The 23,696-nt window shown below is 38.1% G+C and overlaps 1 protein-coding gene across 1 annotated transcript in view; it reads left to right on the top strand.

The window, feature by feature from the left end:
* The window catches only part of LOC130885536 (uncharacterized), a gene marked incomplete at its 5' end in the record, with an annotated part of 270,826 nt that overhangs the window by 189,938 nt on the left and 57,192 nt on the right, over positions 1-23,696 (top strand). The window contains 3 exon segments of the mRNA XM_057787070.1: positions 2,059-2,311; positions 7,986-8,149; positions 22,117-22,276. Coding sequence (XP_057643053.1) covers positions 2,059-2,311; positions 7,986-8,149; positions 22,117-22,276 — 577 coding nt within the window.

Raw genomic sequence — 23,696 nt, 5'->3', positions numbered from 1 at the left:
AGTACAAAATTCCTTTCCCTGCTCACTTATTGGAAGACCTCAAATGGAGCCCTGATTTGAAGAGACAAAAGAAGTCTTTACTGAGATCAGGGACTTTTATTATAGTTACCGTCTCAGGCTGTGATTGGCTCTGCATATACAAACACTTAACTTGTGCATCAATATTTATTTAAAATTCAGCACATTCAAATATGTCCTGATATCTGAGCAGGACTCAAGAAGGAATTTGGCAATGGTGTTTCTGTTCTATTTTGATTTTATAAGCATGACAAAGGCTGAAGGTATTTCAGAAGTAGTGTTAGTCTGATTTAATACCATACTCAGGAAAGAAAAGCTTGCTTCTTCTACAAAATGATTGAATTCAAACAATTACCAAACTCAAGCCCAGGCAGCTTTCTGGGCCATTATCCTGTAGGGGAAAAATTATGTTTTAAAGGTTGTCTGCCTGTAAACATGATTGTGTAGGCACTCTAGATAGACAGATAGATAACAACACAAGGAAAATTTCATTTTCTCCAATGTGTAGATGGTACAGATAGAAGCAGACACATGTGTGGAGTTTCCATTAAGATGATTATGAAGAATTTTAAGACCTTCTAAAAAGAAATGCATATGTGTATATATACACACACAGAGTTTTTGATTCTCTTATGAAATAAAGTAACAAAGATGTGAATATATTGTAGATATGAAAATTTGTATATGTCAAATAACTACATTTTCATGAAGGCATTCTTGCATGCATATTTTCTGTCTGTCTGTCTCTCCCATCTATCTATCTATCTATCTATCTATCTATCTATCTATCTATCTATCTATTGTGTATGTATCTATCTATCATGTATGTATGTATGTATGTATGTATCTATCTATCTATCTATCTATCTATCTATCTATCTATCTATCTATCTATCATTTATGTATGTATTTTCTTAGCTTCCAAAGCAGAAAATACAAATGTTCTAGCCTGAGCTGACTGACTTTATTGGTCACACCTTTACTCTTCATCAGAAGAGGAAGCCTTACCTCTATTAGTTGTTAATCCAACAAGACAGCAAGAAATATTGTGACAGCACATGTTGGTCCATTTCTTAAACAGAAAACTTGGACTACTAGTATGACATTTGGGGGGCTTATTGTCTAAATCCACAGTCCTGACTCACACTGTTGCTCCAGGCCATATTTCAGCTATGACAACACTGACAATGAATGCTTACCCTCACTGTGGCGGGGCCTATACTAAGAAATCTACATTGTTCTATTTCATATCCATAAGGACACAAGAACGAATCTCCTCTGAAGAAGTACTCAAGGAATGGATAAAGTGAAGACTCCTCTCCAATGGAAGACTTTTGATTCACAGTTTTACACCAGCCTAATTAGAGAGAGATTTTTGCATGAACACAATTCTCACATTGTAGGGAAAGATGATGTCAAAGCCACACTACAGGCAGCGCCTGTTACTGGCTTGAACTGGATTTAACCCACTGAGCTTTGGCTTGTGCCGTTAGCCCTTTGCTATGAAATTTCAGTTGTTAGTGATGATTACACTTTTGATGTTGGAAGTTGGAGTCATGCCAGATAAGCCATAAGCAAAATCCACAACCTTCAGCCAAATTCTGAAGTATCATTAGATTTACATCTATCTCTCATTTTTACAAGACGTTGACTCATTAGAAAGTTCATTTTGTGTTTAAAATTGTGTTTAAAACATATTTTGTGTTTAAAATTGGCCACTAATATATCCTGTATACTACAAAGAAGTTCCTGATTTACACATGGCTCTACTGAGCGGCTCAAATGACATGCTCGGTCTGCTAGCCGCTTTTGTTTTTTATGTAAGAATAAAGGACAAGATAGCTTGCATGTCTTTGGTTGGAAACTATCCTGGTGGTCAAGAAAGTTTGAAGGCTTCTAACACTCAATTTCAGGTGCCATTTTGGGTGAAGTATTTTGTATTTTTAATAAAGAAAGCAAAGCACAGGGATCCATTGATTTCTTTGCATACTGGTCTTTGCCTAATTCTTGCTTGGTACCTGTGCTTTACCCCCACAACAGATTCCAGTTTTATTCCTACACTGTTGAGCTCTGCTACCCGACTTCTTCACTTCACGTTGGCGAAGAGCTGGCTGTGATTGCGCTGGGGCCATTAGCTCTGAACACAATAACATTCCCCTTGCTTCTGATCAGATGGGGCTGTCAGCTCCTGTTCTCCTCCCGCCCGGATGCCTTGTCAAAGCTAATAATCACGATGGGAATATGGACAGTTCTAGACCCATTGGCAGTGTTTATAGTGGATGCTTTCCTGGGGGTAAGTCAAGTAAAATAACCAAGATATGAATCCCCGACACACAGTTCAGTACAGTGCACAACTCAGTTGACATGGGATGTTTCAATAATGATGTCATTCAGTATCCATCCTGAATTGAAGTTATTAAGCTTTTCCTCATAAAAAAAATCAAGGATGATCTCATAAAATTGATTCAAGTGTGATTTTAACTATTGCAAACTTTAAAAATAATTAGGGAATGGCCTAGAAAATAAAAAGCAAACTCACATTTTAAAAATGATTCCAAAATTTCTATTTTTTACATAAAAATAAAAACTTTTTCAAAATGAAAGAGTTTCATAGACAAAATTTGCAGAAAAGAACTTTTACAGTAGTTCATTCAGCGTGACTGGCTGCCTACCTGCTTTCTGCTGGGACAGCCTTATGTAACAAATAGAAAGGCAAGAAATAAGAGCTGCTGTAATATTTTGAAGTCATAACTTTTCAAAAGTCACCCCTCAGGCATTTCTTCCAACATTTGTGATGATTTCAAAGTGACAAGCACATTGCACCTTAAAAACGCAGTCTTAGCATCCTGAATGATTGTTAGGGACGTGCAAGAGTGTGTGATGCTTCATGGGAGGACAGGATTCCAGGACAAGGCAATGACTCCGTGCTTCTGGTTACTGTTGTGCAGTTTCTTTGTTATGTATGGATGTATGAACTGAGCTGTGGAGTAAGCAGCATCTCCATTTTTCCGTGAGACAAAACAGTTACATAGAATTCTACTAGTTACAACTAGTATCTGAATTCTGAGACTGCTAATTCTCCCATTGTATCAAAATCTCTCCTTGAAGCTGTGAGTTCATATATTGTTCTGTGAAATTAAGTGTGTGCTATCTAATGATAATTATTCAATTTCAACAAATTATTTAATTTGCTGATGGATATGACTATAATACATATACAAAGTTGATACGGTTATTCTTGTGAATTTGTTTGACACATCTATGTCTCTGGCTGCTTAGAGCTTGTAAAGTATGCAATTTCTTGACTTATGCTTTTCAAGCACTGGCATCAAACCCAAAGCTATGTGCCCTGTAGGCAAGCACCCCACTCTGAATTACATCATCAGTGTCTGAAACAGGTAATTCTTAGTTTTTATTTTGTATCAGAACCTATTCCAAGTCTTGGTAAAACAAAGGGTATGGACTGTGCCCCAAAGTTTCTTCATCAATGGATATGGGGTGAGGGAACACTGACTTGTGCTTCCACCAAATTCCTACTACTCAATGCAGACTCTGTTAGTCAGGGACCACAATTAAAAAACTGAAGTCATAGCCATACAAGAGGCTCTGAAGAGCATACTGGAGGACCCAGGAACACTAACATCACTTGGAAGACAAAAGTCCAGCATACAGGTCAATCAATGGTACACCCTTCATTTTTCCATCCATTAGCTATGATTCCAATCAAAGATAAAGTTTAGCATCTTTATCAAAGTTTCACTCAACTTTTCCAAAGTTTTATGTTAGATTATCAAAACACAATTGAAGATGGTGGCTCAAAATGTGATCATTCAAACCAGAACACACTTTAATCTGAAGGCAATATAATTATAAGCAATTTCAAAGTGAAAAAGGGGGAAATCTAAATTAAACTTTTTATATCTAGACCTGGCGATAATATAAAACATTGAGCAGGGGGCAGGCAGGTGGCTATTCTAAATTAATTCTATGTGATCAAATACTCATTCATAACATTATATGATTGATGTTCCCCCTACCATGAGGACATGAAAAGGGACGTTTCATATTTGGTATGTATGGAGTTGGTCTTTATCACTACACTAAGCAGATCTGAGTGTATTGACAGACTATACTGTTAATTATGTAAGAAATGATTTATCTCAATCACATACTATTAAAACTAAAGTTCAAGTATCATCTGTGATGAACTTTTGGGGACATTGTACACCTTGGGTGCTAGAGCAGGCAGCACAGCCTGATCTCCCTTTTCTACTTCTCCTGGGCTATCCTATGCCACAGTACTGCTTCTCAGAATATTTGTGAGTATCCAGGGTTCTCACCTAATATTCACCATGGCTCATCAAGAAGGGCCCAAGATTCCGTATTCCCTATGGTCTTAGGTGATATTAGTGGTGCCATTTCCCTTGACCTTGCCTGAGCAAAATAATACTAGACACAATGTCAAGTGAACCTTCCCTACCACTGCTGCTTTCTAGTTTGAACCTTTAGGCTGCTAGGCTCCTCTTGGCCAAACTAGGATCCTTGAGGCTTTGAGTCCACTGGTATAATTTATATGAGAATTTTGATACTTAAATGACCTCTGCTAATAAGGCTTAGAACTGGACAAAAGCAATCATGGAAAATTACCATGTCAATCATTTAGCATTATTAAAATTAGCTCCAAACTTCACATTCGCCCCTGTGTTCTGGCCATCTTGCTGTTATGAACTAGAACCATGTGTGATTGGCGTGCCACATGTGACTGCTTTCTGAAAGCTTGGGATCGTTAGCCACATGGGTGACATTGTGAAGGAGGGAGCCACTGGGGCCAGCAGTGTGCTTTCGACCTTGTCACTGTTTTTTTTTCACCATGGTGGCTCTCCTCAATTCGATGCTGCATGGACTGAGTTAGATCCAGCTGGATCCTGTTCACCTTCTTGCTTATGAGTTTCTAAGCAGCCGAGGAAGAGACTGTACTGTCAAGGCTGGTTGGGCAGGAGATGTAAAGACACCATCTGCATCATGGGGAAGACCTTATTCTGAGCTATCTCATGAGTCCTCCCAAAGACCGGATTGACCTCTGCAGCAGGCATGGTCCTCATGCTGAGCTTGCTGCAATGCCAAAGGCAAGTCAACTGAGGAAGTATAAGCAGCTGGCCTTAACGATCTTCTGAGACCTTCTCAGAAAGACTGTCTGCAGCCCTTGGGGGAAGGCCTTCCTTATTCTAGTCAGGACCCTTAGGCAAATGAAAAGCCAACCAGCCCACTGTATACAAGGCAGCTGATGAAGTGAGTGTATGGAATTGACGCTGATGCCCCTGATGAGCTATATAGAAAGGCAGGCTCCTGTGTGTCCATCTCAGGGAGGCCTTACCCCAAAGAAGCTGATGTGTATGATAGGGGATGAATCTGGGGTCTGTGTTTTTTTCCAGATGCAAAGAAAAACATTTATGTCTCCACAAATCAACTCTCTAATTAGTCTTTCTCAGCTTTCACTACTTTTCAGCTAGTCCTGCTGCTTTTTCCTCGTGATGTAAATACCTTCTCCAGTAGACCCTACATTCCAACACAGTTTCACTGGGGATTATATTCCCAACACATAGTTTTTGGAGACCTGATCAGATTAGATATATATGGAGTAGTGGAGAAAAATCACAGAGTTGACATCATGGGGAGCTGTTCTCTTATCCCTAGTCTGTTGTTATGTTCTACACAACACCAAATAACCTAGTTAAGGACTCCAGCCTTCAGTTTATGCATGAGCATTATGTAAAAGTAGTAACACATACCTCGTTCATTTCATACTACTGTCAGGTGAAACAAATAAGACACTAAGTGTGAATGACACTTAAAGAATTTACATATTTCACAAATTAATAGTGATAGAAGGGCGTGATGAGGTCATGATACTATGCTGTGTGCACAACATACAATGTAAGAAGCTCCTGATTCAGACAGAAACTCACAGTTCATATCAGGAATCAAGTACACCCACAGCAATCATAGCACACATGTTGCATGAAAGATACCATTGTAGGTCCATGGCTTTTTCTTTCACATCATTCAGGTCGTGGCTCAGGTGGCACCTTTGACAGTGATATTAAAAACCACACCCGACTCTCCTGCTGCAGTTCAGATCTTGAGTGGTCCATAGGCCCGCATTTTGGAAGCATGTTTTCCAGTCCGAGGTGCCATCAGAAGGTGATGGAACCAGAGGGAGCAAGTTTGCTCGGCCATTGGCTTAACTTGACGTACTCTTTCATCTCAGGCCTCAAAGCAGTAGAGTCTGCTGACTGTGGCTATATGTTCTGAAATCGTGAGCCAGAATGGGACTTCCTGCCTTAAAGGTGCCTATCATGGGTACTTTGTAAAAGTGACAGCAGGCTATGGCATCTCTGATGATATACACGTACTGCGATATTTCCTCTCTGTATGTTACTTAAGCTTTTCGGAAATTTTCTATTTTTTTCTGCAGTGCTGAGAATTGAGCTGTATCTTGAACAAGCCTTGTTGAGCTACATCTTGGTTGCCTTGTGCCTTTTTAGTTTGGAGATGGGGGTATTATGAAGTGGTCCAGATGGACCTTGAGTTTATTTTGTAATGTGGTCAGGCTTTGAACTTGCCATGCCTTGGTCTCCTGAGTAGCTGGGAGGCAGACCTGCAGCACAACCTTGCCAATGCTTTTTAGCAACATGCCCATGCTTACTCTTGCTCTCACACACTTAAAAAGAGAAGCCCAGGGGGCTAGTGTCTTTGCTTAATATTCTTTTCTCTTATTTGAGCAGAAGGGCCACTAGTAGGTATTTAGTAGGTGAGAGTCTAAGAATGATTGGCATCTACTGTTTAGATTATCTTTTATTGTATTCAAAAGTATATCATATTTTATTGTTGTTTCATCAATGTATATTTTACCTATTTCTTTGTCATGAAGTAAGTAGATGGAGAACTGGAAAAAGAGGAGTTAGGCTTTAACGGCCCTTACCCATCTGCTCTGCCAGGGCTAGTAGTGAGGCCGCCCTTTCCCAGGTGGAACGATTAACAAGCAGTAAAAAACAGAAGATTTGCCGTGGTAAGCTGGGCTTTCTGAATTCTAGTCATTGCTCAGTCACCAAAAGGTATTTTTGTGCAGGCAAAATACAAATTAGCCTGCCGACTCCTTTGTTCCCTTCTCACACATGTGATTGGGATTAGCTACTTTAAGAAGTGCCTTTTAGCATCATGCTTCTGTAACTGCCAGTTTAAACCCTAAAGAAATGGTTCTCTCTCTCAGCTTGAGGAAAGCTCCTTACTATAGAGGGATCATCACTTCCACTGGATATCATGGGAATCTCAGCTAAGGCACATTCATGCTCTGTGCGATTCAGAGGTCAATGATGTCCCATAATGACACTATAGATGCTTTGCGATACAGATTTTTCTTTAAAGACCTCATTACTTCGCATTTATTTATGACCCTGTACAGAATATGTGTTTCCGCCTCTCAAATCAGGGTGTGTTTTTAAATTAACCTAATGTAAACTTTAGTTTTCAAACTCGCATTAAATAGCGTGATAACTTTTTTATAAGTTTCTAAAACAAGCCATCCCTTTTTATGCATGTCACAAATTAAATTCCTATCAAATCTCTTTCAGAAATAAAAGAATCTTTCCACCATCACATTTAATTTCTTTATATCTTGTGCTCATTAAATTCGCGAGTTAATAGCACATAAATAAAACATGCCTTTTGCTTCATGAATCGCACATCAAGTGCATGCACGTTTAAGTCTTAGAAGGGAAAATGAGAAAAAAACCTGGTAAACCAAGCACGCAAAACCTAGCCTCCTTTCTCTTTCCTTTGTGCGATTCTCAGTTCTTACAAGATTTAATTTAGAAACAAATTATGATACTGTAGAGTTTCGTGTCTTTAAATTAATCTGACACAATGATGTCTCCATTGTTATTTCAATTTGTGCTTCCTTTTCGCAGCGACTTGCACATAATGAAGAGACTCCCATCGCAGATGCAGCTAAACTCTACTGGATGTTTGTGAGAATCAAGCACCCCGCCATCCTGGGTGTCATCATCACAGGGGTGCTTTACACTCTGCTCTTTGTCATTTCTTCCTTGATTCTGTACTTGTATTGTCTAAGGTAAGGTACTTCCACTGCAATGCTCTTTAGCTTTGGTCCTGAAGTTGATGTGGGAAGGAAGTCGGGAGGAAGGGAGAGAGGGAGGGAGAGAGAGAGGGAGAGAGGGAGGGAGGGAGGGAGGGAGGGAGGGAGGGAGGGAGGGAGGAAGGAAGGAAGGAAGGAAGGAAGGAAGGAAGGAAGGAAGGAAGGAAGGAAGGAAGGAGAAACAAATAGAACCATCTAACAAGTCAGATGTTCCCCTGGTTATAGCCATTTTTTTTTTCATGCAAAACAACAAAAATCATGACTTGACTTTGGAAGCAAAGGTCTGATTTCTCTGTGGATCATTGTTCTTGTTTTCCCAGATAATGGGCTAACAGAAGCCAAGAGTAATTTTTTGACTTACAAAGACATTCTAGGAAATTTCCTTGGAGTGTCATTGACAATTCTTTATCCCCTTCCAGTTTTCTTTCCATCTTCTCAAACATCCCCAAGAGACGGATAATCACCCAGTTTTAGTCCTGAGTTTTCAGATGATCTGGATTTGCTAGGCTGTCAATTAAGGAAGCAAAACGCACGCACGCGTGTGTGTGTGTGTGTGTGTGTGTGTAAGCATTGCATGGGTGCTTGTGAAAACAACATAAAGTCAATAAATTCAAGGGAGAAAAATATGCTAGGAAAAAGTTTTATCTGATGACTGTTTCCCATGCTGTGAAGATGCTTGTCAGTTGGACAATCTGCTTCAAAGCTTCTTTCAATGCCATATGAAATGTCTATTTGGCTTCTGACATCAATTCAAATTTATGAATTTATTGCCAAGATCAATGTTATGATGTTACCTCTATGAATTTTCAATTTTTATAGATTTGGTTGTAAAAATATCTATTTTTCATGGACATTTGTGCATGGTGTAAACTGTAGGTACTTTTCCCTGCTTTGCTGTTGAGTCATTCCACTATGTAATAAAGAGGCCAAAGTATACCTGATGTATTTGCATCAGATATTATGCAGATCAGCTAACCACTATGTAGTTATCAGTGAATCCTCTATTTAATGGTAATGGCCCAGTGGAAGTCTGGTGTAATCTTTGATACTTTAATGTGATTGGACCAGAAGAACAACAAAGGCCTGTATAATTTCAGGCAAAAAAAAAAAAAAAAAAAAAAAAGAGTTAAAAAAAAAGAGTTAAAGATCACACAGTTTTGAGGAATTATAAAATGTGTTTGTAGAGTCAAAATATTGCAACATGGCCAGAATTGGATGAGCTAGGTTGGGAATGTCACAGATAATGTGGTTAGAGGCTTTTTCTTTCTTTTCTTTTTGTCCACGCTACAAAGTTTGGATCCCTCTATGGAAAAATGAAGGAAGTGAAGGAGTTTCATTTTCAGAAGACGATTCCACTTGTGGAAAGAGGGTTGGATTAATTAGGAGTCAGATGGGAGGGAAGAAAAACTCATTATAAAGTCTGCAATTATCTGAACAAGGAATGTCTAAACCTTAACCAAAGTGAATGACTGTAGAAGAGAAAGCAGAGGTGCACTTAAGAGATAGGCAAGGTTCAGAACAGAATTTGAGTTGAAAGACGATGAGAAGGCTTGTGCTGTTTCACTTAACTTCAGTTTTTTAAACAAGCAGATGGGGGATGGCTGTAGTGATACACAAGCGATAGATTATTAATAAACATAAAATGCTTAATGGAGCTAACAGATGAGCTGAAAATCAATTTAGATTGACTTTAATATATATGTTTTAAAATATTTTTTGTTCCGTGTGTGTGTGTGTAGGTGCTGCCAAAGAAATATGTCTGATCCCCATGGAGTTGGAGTTACAGGCCATTGTAAGACGCCCAATGTGGGTGCTGGGAACTGAACTCTCTGAAAGAGCAGCAATGGTTACATCATCTCTCCAACACCAACCTTGAGATATTTTGTTCTTCTCAAGGGAACATATCCTACAGGAACTCATGAGGGTAAAAGACAATGAAATCAATCCTGACTATAAATTTGCCTTGAGTTTCAGTACACGGAAGGAAGTACATTACATTGCAGGAGATGCACTCAACACAGAATGAAAACAAATGGTCAATCTTTGCCTACCTTTTTGTTTTCTTACAAAGCTGTACACAAATAAAACATAGTTAGACAGGAGATCCTGTGTATCTGGGTGAAGTCTGAGTCCATTTCTATGTAGAAATCAAAGCTGCACGGGAAAGAGCATTTTTGTGGACACCCAAGCAAACCAGATGTCTGAAGTATCTGAAGGCAGAGGTGTGGCACGGTTGTTGACTTCTTTGCACTTTGAAGACAGGCATTGGTTCATGATGTGGAGGGAGGGTGAGGTACTGGTGAACTGTTGATGCTTGGGGGGGTTGGAAGATGGTACAGAGGGGTCTCATATGATAGTCATTGCTTGAGGATAAAGTCACTACTTAGGTTTCCTTCCAGTGGACCAATCATCCTCAGATGTGGCCCTAACGTAGCTCAAGTAGAAAGCCTAATTCTTCAGGGAGAATTGAGTTGTTTTGACCCAAGGCTGGTTTGTATGTTGAGATGTCATAAGTGCTGTATGTCATCTTTTTACGGCACGTACTTTCCCGGGAAAAGGAAGAAGTCTTTCCTAACCATTCAGTTTGCATTTGAGCACCCACTTGTAATGTGGCCCCAAGCAATGTTGTTCACTTGCTAGATAATGCGGGTTCTTCACATATAACAAGGTAAAACATAACCCACTAGCATGATTTTATAAGAGGAGCCACATGAATAATCACTGCTTTTTTTTAAAATGAGGACAGTTTCCAAAAAGTTAAGGAAATAAAAGAGTAGGTCATGCAATTTTTCTGTCTGTGATTTTAAAACTTACAAGATAATATTACATATCATTTCTTCCTGTATCAGTGACTCTCTTCTCAGTTAAAATGTTTGCAGCTGCACTCTTCCTCTGACATCAACACTTTAATTATCTAGATGACTCATGAAGTATAAAAAGTCAGCCCAGAATTTGTACAAACAAATAAGTAGAATTTGCTTTGTTATATAAAGCACAAATACTGAGAGGGAAGCTCAATGAGAGATCGAAACTGATAAGGGGAAAGGACCAGTTGGATGGAATACATACACCTCACTGATAATGAACCTGAAAGAACACATTTTAATGGTCCTTGGTGCATTTTCTTAACCCTACTCTCTATTGGTCTCTATGGCTAACCTAGTGTGTTAGACCTGAATATGATCAGAAATTCCAAATAGGACTTTACTTATATTTCAAAAGCCAATGTTTTGGAGTAAATAAGTCAATCCAATCCATCAGCTGAACAATCTCTCCTCCCACCACTTCAAAATATCTTTCTCTGCCATGGCATGGCGCTGAGTAAACCAGTTTTCGGAAGGAAGCACTGCCTACAGAAGATACAAGTGATGAGTAAATTGGAAGGTTTGGTTGTTGTTTTGCTTCTGACATAAATTTAGTAAAGAAAGGAAAAATCGTAAGTTCTTATCTTAGTGAAAAGTGCCAAAGAAGATTTGTGCAGGTTGACTGATAGGGTTGGCATCTAGTTAATATACACAGGCAATCAACTTGTCTTTCTGGGCTCTTGGTGTAGGGCTCTCAACATAGTACTGATTGCATGCAGAACTGTAGGAACGCAGAGGAGACAGAGTCACCGATACCAGCTGCTGACCGAGAATTCGATTAGCTCTGGGCCTTGGAAGCACTTTACCGTGGCGACTGGATCCTGATGAGACCTGGTGTCTGACTCCCACTGCTCCAGGAGGCTGAGTTATTTGGCACTGAAGGGTTTCGGTAGCAAAAGAATTTCCACTCCCTGTGGTTATGAGGAGAGTGTTGTCTGAACATTTGGATTCTATGCAAGACCCTTAAGAATAAGCATAATTATCGGGGCTTGATTTTTTTAAATAAAACAAGCATTTGTGTTTTTAATGTTATTTCCTTATTTATTAAGGGAATACTATTATATAGACAAAACTAGAAAGCCTTAAAAAGAATAAGAAGGTAAATTAAAAGACCATAATAATTTGATAAATGAAGAAAACATTGTTAAATTTTGGAATATTTACTTCCATTTTTTACGTCCTATGTGTTGAATTTTGTAAACATGTAATTGTGTACCATGAGGACAGTTCAGATGCTGATTTCCACCTCAAAGTATGATGAACATTTTTACATTGTTTAAATTATTCTCAAACATCTAATGCCTATACAATTTTATACAGCATGCTGTATAAGAAGTATAAAGTATTTAAATATATTTTACTGTTGGCAAGTTGATTGCTTCACAATTTTTCTGCATCTTATAAATAATTCTGATGACCTCTGACAGCATGGCGTCTTACCCACAATTTAGTTATTCTTTGAGTAAGATCCAGGAAACCCATACACACTGGTTGATGAGATAGGATGTACCGAAGACATTTAATAACTATGGTGCAATTGTCAACTGGGGAATTTTCATGGGTGTATGATATTGTAGCCAGGAAAGAAATGCAGGAAAGCCAATCGTTGCATGTGCTCATAGCTTTAATAGGCCTACCAGAATCCTGTTGTTTTTCTAAATGTTCCTTCCTTTACTTACTGAACAATTTTGATATGCTTATTACCCATTCACCTTTTTCTTATATTTTCTGTGAATTGCACTTTTTTAAAGTCCCACTTGCCTTTCTCCGTGTGTCATTCAACTACTTTTGCTCACTCAGTTATGAGTCCCACATATAGTAACAGTGATAACCTTTGGTTATAGTTTCAACAGATAAATGCTTTACTTACTAATTGCCTTATAATTTGTATGTGACTTTTAAAATAAAAATATTTAGCAGAAAAAAAAATATTTAGCAGAGAGTGATGGTGCGTGCCTCTTAGTCCAGAACTCAAGAGAATGGGGCAAGAGTTATTTCTGTTAGTTCAAAGGTTCAAAGTCAGCTTCAGTTATACAGAACTGGGTCAGCCTGAAAGAAAAAGCAAGACACTGTCTAAAAAGAATAAAGTAAAACAAAATAGTAAGATATTTTAAAGTTCACCACCAGCAAAACATCTTTATCACACATTTTATGACTTACTTAAGGAACTCAAAAATTAAAAATAATAACTCATATAAAAATTTACAACTCTTTTGTTCTCTCCTATGCAGTTTGATATTTTTAATTAAATTCCTAATGTAAACCATGCACACTTCATTTTGTGTGGATAGTGTTGGTGCTAAACAGAGTATCTTTTTATTTTCCTGGCCTATTAATTTTATGCAATATTAAAATATTAGTTATTTTGCCATTCTACCCTGTTGGATTTGTAAAGTAATTTAAATCCATACTTTTCTGTTTTTAGTGTACTACAGAAGGAGCTTCCCCTTTCTGCGGCGTCTTTTATAGAATTTATCTTTTTATTAAACTTTTGGAGTCAGTCCTTATCTCATAGTATTGAGCCTTGCAGCAAGCAAGATCTCAGCAGACATTGTTTGCGTAGTTTAATTGTAAAACCTTTCTATGAATAATATCAAAGATCTGCAGGCCACTTACATGTTCGTTAATATTATACAGAGAATGAGCTCTCATGATTTAAATGTAAGTTAGATTCATTTAAGCGTTTAGATTCCTGGAAGCTGTACGCAAATTTAAAACACTGGTAATCAAGTTAATTAATTTGGGAGTGAGTTTACATCTTCTTCATTGTTGATTTAATGGGTCCAAACAGCCTGATAAGTTTTAGCTGTTGCTTAGGAAAATTAATTTAGATCAAAATAATTGAAGGGCCAATTTTGATGAAAATCTCATGAACCTATTCACTGTCTGGAGTAGATATATGAGATAAACAAACATTTTTTTCTTCCCTTATAAATCAATCTTTCTTATAGTGTTCTTTTATAAAGCAAAACTATTATTTATTACCTTTATGAAAAAATTTTAATGTTTCTGTAGGTAATATAATCCTAAAAATATTGCCTGGCTCTTAATCATTTCCTACCCTGATTTACCAAGACTGTGTATGGGAGAACATGCTTGCATAGGAATAAACACATCTCTGATATTTAGGTTCTATAGTGCTCGTCTAAGTCAGCGGTTCTCAACTTGTGGGTCACAACCATTTGGGGTTTGCATACCCGACTCCTGCATATCAATTCTTTACATTATGACTCATAGCAGTAGTAAAACTACAGTGATGAAGTAATAACAAAATAGGTTTATGGTTGGGGGTCACTGCAACATGAGGAACCATGTTAAAGGGTCACAACGTCAGGAAGGTAGAGAAGCACCACATTCAATTCTGAATGTCATCAGAATTGCCCATTGCTGTGGGAACATATACTTCTGTCTCCGCTTGTTAGACCCCTTAGACTCCTGGTGTGGGTAACATGTCCATCTAGGTGCTGGCTGCTTTTCTGTCTTATCATCAGCAGGAGTCTTTTCTCCCATTCTCATGGATAGATACATGAAACTGGAGAGTTATCAACTGAATATCCCTCCATCTGGCGTCTTTTTTTTTTCTTACAACACTGTCAGAGCTGGGTGTATATTGTAGCCTAAGAGTTTGGGAGGTTAAAGGAGGGACCTCACTACAAGTTTGGGTGAGGTTAGGCTGCAAATTCAAAGTCAGTGCTTCATAGTAGGGTACTACTTAAAAAACAAAGGAGGAAATAACAAGAACAAATAAAACTTTCATCAACATCATCACTAGAACAGCTGAAGTCTAAAAGTCGGTTAAGATTAAATGGCTAATTAGTAAATTTGCCTCTTGCTGAAGAGACTTCTGATAAATTAACCCGCTTCTAATGCCCCTTGGGAGAGAAGAAACTAAAATAAGTGACTGGTATTTGCCCCTTCATACCATGCATAGAGGATGCAGTGCATATGAATTTGGCTGATTGGTATCAGGAAGATGCGTCTATCAGGATGAAGACTGATGAAGACTGATGTAGTCTGCTCTCTGGCTTGAGCGGGTTTGGGTTCATTAACTTAAGGAGCTTCCTGAAAAACTCTCAAGAAGCATTTGCTTCTGATAGCATCAGTGCCAAGCAGCAGGGCCTCATCTTGCTTCTGTTTTGGGATTTCTTCTTCTCCTCTTCCTCCTCCTCTTTCTCCTCCTCCTCTTCTTCCTCTTCCTCCTCTTCCACCACCTCCTCCTTCTCCTCCGTGTTCTTCTCTTAAAAACTCTTCCTGAAAAATTTCAGCAACCAAATGAAGAGCTAAACAGAAGTAGTATCCCCATTTCCTGGCAAGAACCGAGTACAGTTCGTTGTGCATTAAAAAAAAAAGTAGTGTGTTGAATTCACTGTGCCGTGTACTTTAATGTCCCGCCACTAGTCAAGGTAAAATGTGACAAACAAAATGACATGAGATCTGTGAACTGAGGAGGAAAGGAAAGGTGTTGGATTCTTCTCTACTCTGTGCTGAAACACAAGTGTCTGGAATAAAAAAAATCTGTTGAAATTAAAAATTCATAAATAAATGAGCATATTTTCTTATAGGATGAAGATACATCTTTCCTTTCACACTAAACATCACTGTCAATTTAAAAGAAAATACAGCACAATATGTTTACAGCAGGGGCAATGCAAAGGTGATTTAGTTAATACATGTTAAAAAATGCAAACAATGAAGGCAAACAGTAGCTAACCACGAGGCAGAATGTTCACTAAATCCCTGCTTGACAACTCTCTAACAAGGCAAACGGTAACTAACCGAGAGGCAGAACATTCCCTAACTCCCCCCTTGACAGCTCTCTCACTTGGTATTTGTAAGTCTCAATTCGACTATCTGAGCCCTCTGCTCTGCCTCCCTGCCCAAGCGCTGTTTTCCCACTAATGATCTGTTAAGTGGGTTAATATGAGCCATGCTCACACGCTAAACACTTCAGATAACTTCCTGGTGATGTTGATGCTGGTCACACTTGCTAGGGAACTGTGCTACATTGCGTGGGTCTGACACTTGAGCTTCAGCAGTCTTCTTTGTCCTTCTCATTGGCCATGACACCAGCACTATGCTCTCCTGGTGGGTGAAGTTTCAAAAGTGGGTTGAATTAGAGAAAGTACTGCCACTGTTCAGGTTGCTTTTACAGAGTGAGTTGCCCTGGAACAGATCTTAAATCAGGTCTGCCTACATTATGGGACACATCAGTGTCCTCAGAGGAGTGTCTGTCAGTGTGGGCTAATACTAACAGAACTGATCCTTCCAGACTGGCCCTTAGAAAGAACAGAATCCTAAATCTAACCAATACATTGCCAGCTCTCATAACATTCTCCGAATTCCCTAGTACAGATTTTTAAAAGATCACATTGCCTTTGAGTTGGCTTATGGAGATGACATGGCTCTCACACTGCAGGACATTGTTCTTGGCAGAGAACTCTCATGTATGACAACAGAAGCACAGCTATTAAAATATAAAGAGAGCAAATTGTACTATAAAACTTGGACATTTCTCTTTATCTTAGGGAACAATAGAGTGTAAAAATGGAGAATAGGAAAAAATAACAAAAGTCTTTTTACATAATTATCCTGGTTACATAAGAAATATATGAAATGACATAACAAAAAGATAAGTAACACTACACAAATTCCTTAAAAGACTTGAAGAGACCTTTGTCAAAGAATACATGAAAATGGCCAATAAGCAAGAGCTAATGCATAGAATCACTAATTAATAGGAAAATGAACTTCAAAACTCTATGAGTAATGATGTCATACATGAAAGAACTGTTACTAACAAAAGCATAGAAAGAAAAAGTATTAAAAATGTGTGAAGTTAGAATTATTGGTGCATTATAGGCAGGAACACAAAACAATGCTGTTCTTATATAAAAGTGTGGATGCAGAGTCCTAAAATAATTGAAACAAATTTCTGTCTACATATAAGTTTCTGTCCTACCAGGTCCCACAGCAGTTTAGTCCCAAATAAACCCATAGAAGCTTACATTAATTATAAACTGTTTAGCCTATTACTCAGGCTTATAACTAGCTCTTACAACTTCAATTAACCCATAATTCTTATCTATGTTTAGCCACATGTCTTGGTAACTTTCTCAGTGAGGCATTCTTATCTTGCTTTCTCTATGTCTGACTTGCGATTGTGTCTCTGCTTTTCCTCTTCCCAGAATTCTTCAAGTCTGGTCACCCCACCTATACTTCCTGCCTGACTACTGGTCAATCGGTGTTTTATTAAATCAATACAAGTAACAAATCTTTCCAGTATGCAAGGGCATTTTCCCACAGCAAATTTCCATATGGCCTATCATCCTATTTCTGCATATAGATAGATAGATAGATAGATAGATAGATAGATAGATAGATATATAAATCATATATCTTAAAAATGGAAGCTGGATAGCTAAGAAATGCATGCTCACATTCTGGTTGCATTATGCACCATTAGCCAGAGAGTTACAAGAAGCCCAAATGTCCACTAGTAGTTGAGCAGATGGAGTAAATGTGAAATATGCAAACCCTCAAATGTTATTCCTCTCCATTTTAGAATATGTACTCTCTCAGCCAGTCTCTGTCTTGCCTACATCATGCTGTGACAATTTCAGGGCTCTCTGGCCCTGTGCCTGCTCCAAGTCTGGAATTCTGACCTTGCACCATCCCTGTTGAGGATGCATCTATCCACCATAACTCTCGGAACGAAACATAAAAACCACACATGTTAATTAAGTAAAAAGAGCTGTAGAGTGAGTGATGAGGATGATTGTTCTCTGACAGTGTGAGATCACACAGGTGTGAAAATGTTGACCCAGTGTTTAGATACCTAGACGGCTGTCTCTCTTGAAATGCCCTGGAAAGGAGAGGGGCATTTTGAATTCTTTCCAGTGTGGGTACCTTTTTATTTTCTGAATTTGTTTCTTTCTCTGAAATTCGGCTTCCCTTTTTGTTTTTTCTTTATTCTTTCTGAGCATTTTTGTTTTCTTCTATTTATGATTCCAAACCAGATCCAAATGAATTCCATTCATTATTAAGCACAGTTGTGAGTCCTCAATGGTTTCTAGAGACCGAGCTGAACATATCTTTTTGTATATATCAATTCTTGGCTGTTGTGTTCCTCATGTAAGGTATTTGACAACCCTACTGAAGATCACATGCATTTCAGCATATAGCAAAAATAAGAATGGATTTCAGTCAACTGGCTGTATGCTATCTGTTCAGAGCCCTCCCTGCATTGTGTTCTAATGTAATGGCATCAGGAAGCACTCAACCACACGTGAATTGACTGCTTTGCATGTAAAATAACGGCACTTTTTGGAGTAAGATATTCATGTGCATTAAAGTCACAGGCTCCATCTCTTCTCATAACCATTAAAATAGTCTAGTAGCTGTCCACACTTGTCCTTTTTAGCTTTGAAAGAAATGCCACATATTAGGTTCCTGGAAATGACCCACATTCCAATGTGAACAAACACAGTAGTTTCTGCCACTCAGCAGGCATGAATTGCTGCATATGTAGGGCATAGGGTAGAGGACTTGGCAAATTACTTGGTTTCCTTGGCCATCCGTGACCTATTTCTCCAAACAATAATGCCTCAGGCATTGCAGACAGGTGGACTGGAGTTCACTTTTTAATTACATTTTGAAGAAAATAACTTAAAATACAAAAAAAAAAAATCAGGCATATTGAGAAGTCGGATTGTTAAAGAAAATCCATGTTGGCAATGATCATCATACAATGCTGTAATATTTTTAATGTTAGGAAGTATTAGCTCCCTCTTAAAAGCCTCATATCCCAAAAACACTACAAAAATTTTATATATACATCCTTTTTGGGGTTCTTTAGGTAGTGTTTCCATAGTTGTGTTTGCTCTCCCTATTTCTTGCCCAATGGGAGCCAGTATCTTTCATTTGACATCATTCAACTTGGCTGTCAATACGCACATCTAAAATGGATAATACAGAATAGGTTTTTTCATTTTGTTAACCAATGTCAATTTTAAAATAACATTAGAATTATTTTACATAGTTTTTCTTTCTTTCGGAAATTCACCTCACTTACTGTCAGGATCATTAGCTTTCTGAGGAGAACCTGAAAATCGGAGACTCAGAAACACAAAACAAAGGAAAAAATAATTCTGTATGCCAAAGAATAAAGTCATGTTTATATATGTGCTGTATTGCACAACTAATTATATCACCAAAAATTATATAACCATGAGTTTTCTATTTATTTATTTTTATTTACATATACAATCACAAAGTGTCTTTTCCTGTTTCTGTAAACTGGCTTTATAGAGCTGTAAATGTGCTGAAAACTAATAAAGGTTTGTAAATTGACTCATTAACAACACATCATGGAACTTTACATTGGAAATGCCACCCAAAATGGCAAGAAAAAAATTAAATACAACTAAAATGCAATTAATCTTTGCACAGCTTTCCATATTCCAATGTGCCATTTTGTTCTCTGTCAAAACATTTGTTAACTGTCCTGCAGATCCAAGCTTTGATGTTTACATAATTACTCTTTCACACAGAATAAAAGAGAAATAAAAAGAAGACAGACATTTTCTGGGCAAAGGGAACAGAAGCCAGCAGAAACAGGACTGTGATTCCTAATTAATTCAAAGCTAATTGCATTGTTGATAATCCTGCACTTACAAATCTTCATATAGCAACTGTTTACAACAGCGAGTTGACAATAATTTAACTGCATTAAATCGCCATGGAAACAGAAAGATGTACCTTACATTGGACAAGCAGAAGAGAATGGTGAAGAGTAGTTCTCGTTTAATAAGCCAACCAGCAAATCATTCAGACGGCTGGACCAGAATCTCAAAGCAGAGCACAACAGTGGAAGCATTCCAAGATGGAGTCAGGCTGGCTGGAGATGTAGTCTATGATGCATATGCAAAATCTTGGGTTCGATTCTCAGAGGATGTAGATATATGGTCTCACAGGCTCCATAACCAGCCTGTGATGAATTCAAGGTCACTGAAAAATACAACAGAGTCATAGATTTTATTAAGAAATTAAAGTTAAAAAATCAAAGCTACTATATTAGAAAGAATCAAGTTAGAGATTGTTAAGCAACATTGTGAGTTGCATGTGTTTGTTTGTTTGTTTGTTTGTTTGTTTGAATGGGGTCTCACTGTGTAGTCTAGCTTCCCTTAAACTTGTTTTGTAAACTAGGCTGACCTTGAATCTACAGAGATCTGCCTGCTTCTGCCTCCTGGATGCTGGGATTAAAGAAAATATTTGCTATATCATGAGTCAACATGATGGAATAAAAGAAACTTGGCACTTAACTAATTCTTTTGAATTCTATTTTTTTTTGTTTTTGCTTGTTTAGTCTATTTCAACAAGGAAGTAAGTCTGCCCTGTTGAATAAATGACATGCTAATCTCGAGATACTTAATTGAGAACAATTATCTATAATCCAAACTGCCAAATTAAGATAGAAATATTTCATATGCATAAACTAATATTTTTGACCTTTATTTATGTATTTATTTCTTTATCTGACCACTGAAGTAAAATGCTTCTAATTCTCCAATTGGATGTTCAAAAGGCATTTCTGTACTATGGCTACATATATTACTCTTGATAATTTCATACATGAGTATTATATTTATATCATTTTACCCCTTTCCTCCCCCTCCAATTCTTTCTGAGCACACCCTCAAATTCATTGCCTCTTCATTATAATTACTCCATACATGTGTGTTCATGCATTTATACACACTATACACACACACACACACACACACACACACATTTTATCACCCTCTAGGGAGAGAGAGAGAGATGCTCATATGTACATGTGTTTAATATTGATTACTTGGGGTTGGATGAACTAAGGGTCTCATCCCTGAAAGAGACCAATTGTCTCTCTCTCATCAACCCTTAATGACCTGTAACTCTTCATTTAGGAGAAGAACCTTATGAGACATCCGCTACCCACACTGGTATCTCAACTGCTGTTGTTATTGTGCTGGTCTTAGTCAGGCAGCCATATTGATGCGATATCATGGGTTTAGCTTCCCTGACATATATAGAAGACACTATATTGTAGCAGACACCTACGTTCTCTGGCTCTTCCAATCTTTATGTCCCCTTCTTCCATAATGTTCCCTGAGCCTTAAGCACCAGGGTATAGATGCATCCGTTATGCACCCTACAGTCAGAAGCTCATTTTTGTAGCAGATGGAGACCATCTCAAAAATCTACAGGTGGTCCAAATGCAGAGGACAGCTGGCCAAATAGCTTGAATATCCAATATAGACTACAGTTATTTTCCAAACTTCTCCTGGGCTAGTATATTGACACTGATCCAGGAGGGAGCCTGGTATAGCCTAGGGGTTACTAACACACCTCTGTTGAAACCAGTTCTGGGTATGTGAGCAGAGCCCAAACTACACAAAGGCAAAGAACAGACAGGCTATTCGTTCAGAGCTTCAATTTTACTCTGAGTTCTGAAAAATAAAACATAAAATAAATGCAAGTAGATTAAGGCTAGTGTACGCATTTACTTTTCTCTGTTATTGGGGATATTTAATGGAAGATGTTCTACAACAGTGACTTAGTTAATGTCCCAAATAATGTCCCAAACTGTAGATGTTACCTACCAGTGTCAAGGAATTTATCGGACATGAGGAGAGTGGGGGTGGAATGGAGTGGAAGCGGTATTCTAAAATATGATGGAAGAAGGGTGAATCCAAATTCAATTTTCTTTAGGGAAATTCCTAATATTTCCCTAATTTGGATGTTCAATCACAATAAATGGCTATTTTTTTTAAATTTTCTGCATCACGTGTCAATCGGTAGGTTTATAGGAAGTAATAGCAAAAATACCAAGATTGCATTGTTTTGAGTTAGAATGTGTAGCTGAAGAGATTTTTTTTCAAAATAATTCCTGGAAATGTAATCATCAAATAATTTCTGAAAAATGCAACAAATGGGCTGAATAAATAGGTGATGATTAGAAAAACACTACTTGTTCAATTCTTTGGAAGAAAAAAATATTTAAAAATGTGAACCCAGACAGGAAATCCTCTTTTTTTTTAGGTTGCACAATGACTCTTGGATATTAGATGCATTTCAGAGAAGCCACAGTGAGGAAGCCAAGTTTTTTATACCATACGATTTGGAAATTTCCAATCAGGAGCTGAGCCACATCGTGAAAAAGTCTGAGCAGTGGAGAGGGCTCAATGGAGAGAGAAGGAAGGTGAGTTGGTGTGAAGTGGAGCCCATTATGCTAAAGAACCCCGCTGTCTCCACATCAGAAAGCTCTGCCTTTCCTCCTGCTGGTCTGGAAGTGGCTCACTATCTTGTTTGACACCACATTCTGGATTTCGTGTATTTGATTTTATATTTTTTTCTGTTTGTCAAAGTGAGGTGGTTCTTAGTTTAGAAGTTATTCTTTCTACATACAGACACACACATACGTACACACTACACATACATACAGACACACTACAGGTAGATGTGTGTGTGTGTGTGTGTGTGGAAAATCTATAAAACAACCGTGAGGTGCACAAAGGAAGATGGGGATAGGGCATTTGTTCATGAGGGACTGGCATCAGTAGAGCTTTGAGAAGGCAAGAGGAAGGAAATGATGCGTCCTCCTGTAGTCTTTGATGCCTTTGAGAGTGGGTCCCTAGAGTCTCTTCTTGTCTCTACAGACAGTATTTTTTTTTAATCTGTTAGCAGCACTGGACATTTGTTTCATTGGCCTCATCTATCTCGATGTTATCAGAGTTTGTCTACCTGCTTTTCTTGCTTCTTACTCTACACAGTCCTTTGATGAACTACTTTCAAAGTCTTGCCTGCCCTATTAAGGCTCTCAAATATACACATTTGGCTACACCTCCCATTTGAGCCCCCAGATATATAGCCCAGTAGTTTATTTTGATCTTTTCAGATGGACAGCCCAAAGATAAATTAACTCCCGTGGTTCAACCCGACTCAATTTCAGACATGTTTAATTTAAAGTGCACTCCACCTGCGTTGGGACCCCAAAGGAATTATACTCCTGTGGTGTTTGTATGTAATATTTTCATCTATCCTGAACTGCAAAGGACCAGAGTTTTCCCAAATCTGCTTTTACCTTGTTGACTTTTATCTGATCAAATCCTATTGAACTTGCTGAGATTTTCCTCTTTAATCTATTTTCCTTTGCAACAGAGACACAGGACCGTAGTGCCCACTGTGATAGAGCTGTAGGACCTGGAGAACTGCGATGTCTATTTGTAATTTCACCCTGCTGTTGCCCCATTTTCACCCTGTGAATCCCTACTCTGCTCTGGTTACGATGACTTTTCTAACATCTAAATGTCATCCTGCCTTTCTTTCCATTGGCTGCTTCTCACCTACTTTTTGAGTCACATCTCCTGCAGTTTCGTGCCTCTCGCCCCTTCCCAAGAAGCACACATTTTTTTAAGCAACATGATTAATTCATAAAAATATAAATACTTTTATAAACCTTCTATGCGTGTTCAAGGTCAGGTACACTCCTGTTTAAGGGATATGATGAGTTTTTCTCCGAGTCTTTTTTTTTAATTAAACTTTCTTTTTATCTATTCTTTGCTATTTTACTTCATGCATCTCAATGTCATTCATTTCTCGTCCCTTTGTATCTGCCCTCT

The sequence above is a fragment of the Chionomys nivalis genome, chromosome 13 (assembly GCF_950005125.1).
Source record: "Chionomys nivalis chromosome 13, mChiNiv1.1, whole genome shotgun sequence".
Taxonomy (NCBI): Eukaryota; Metazoa; Chordata; class Mammalia; order Rodentia; family Cricetidae; genus Chionomys; species Chionomys nivalis.
Note: the sequence above shows the minus strand (reverse complement) of the source record. Positions and strands in the feature narration are given on the sequence as shown.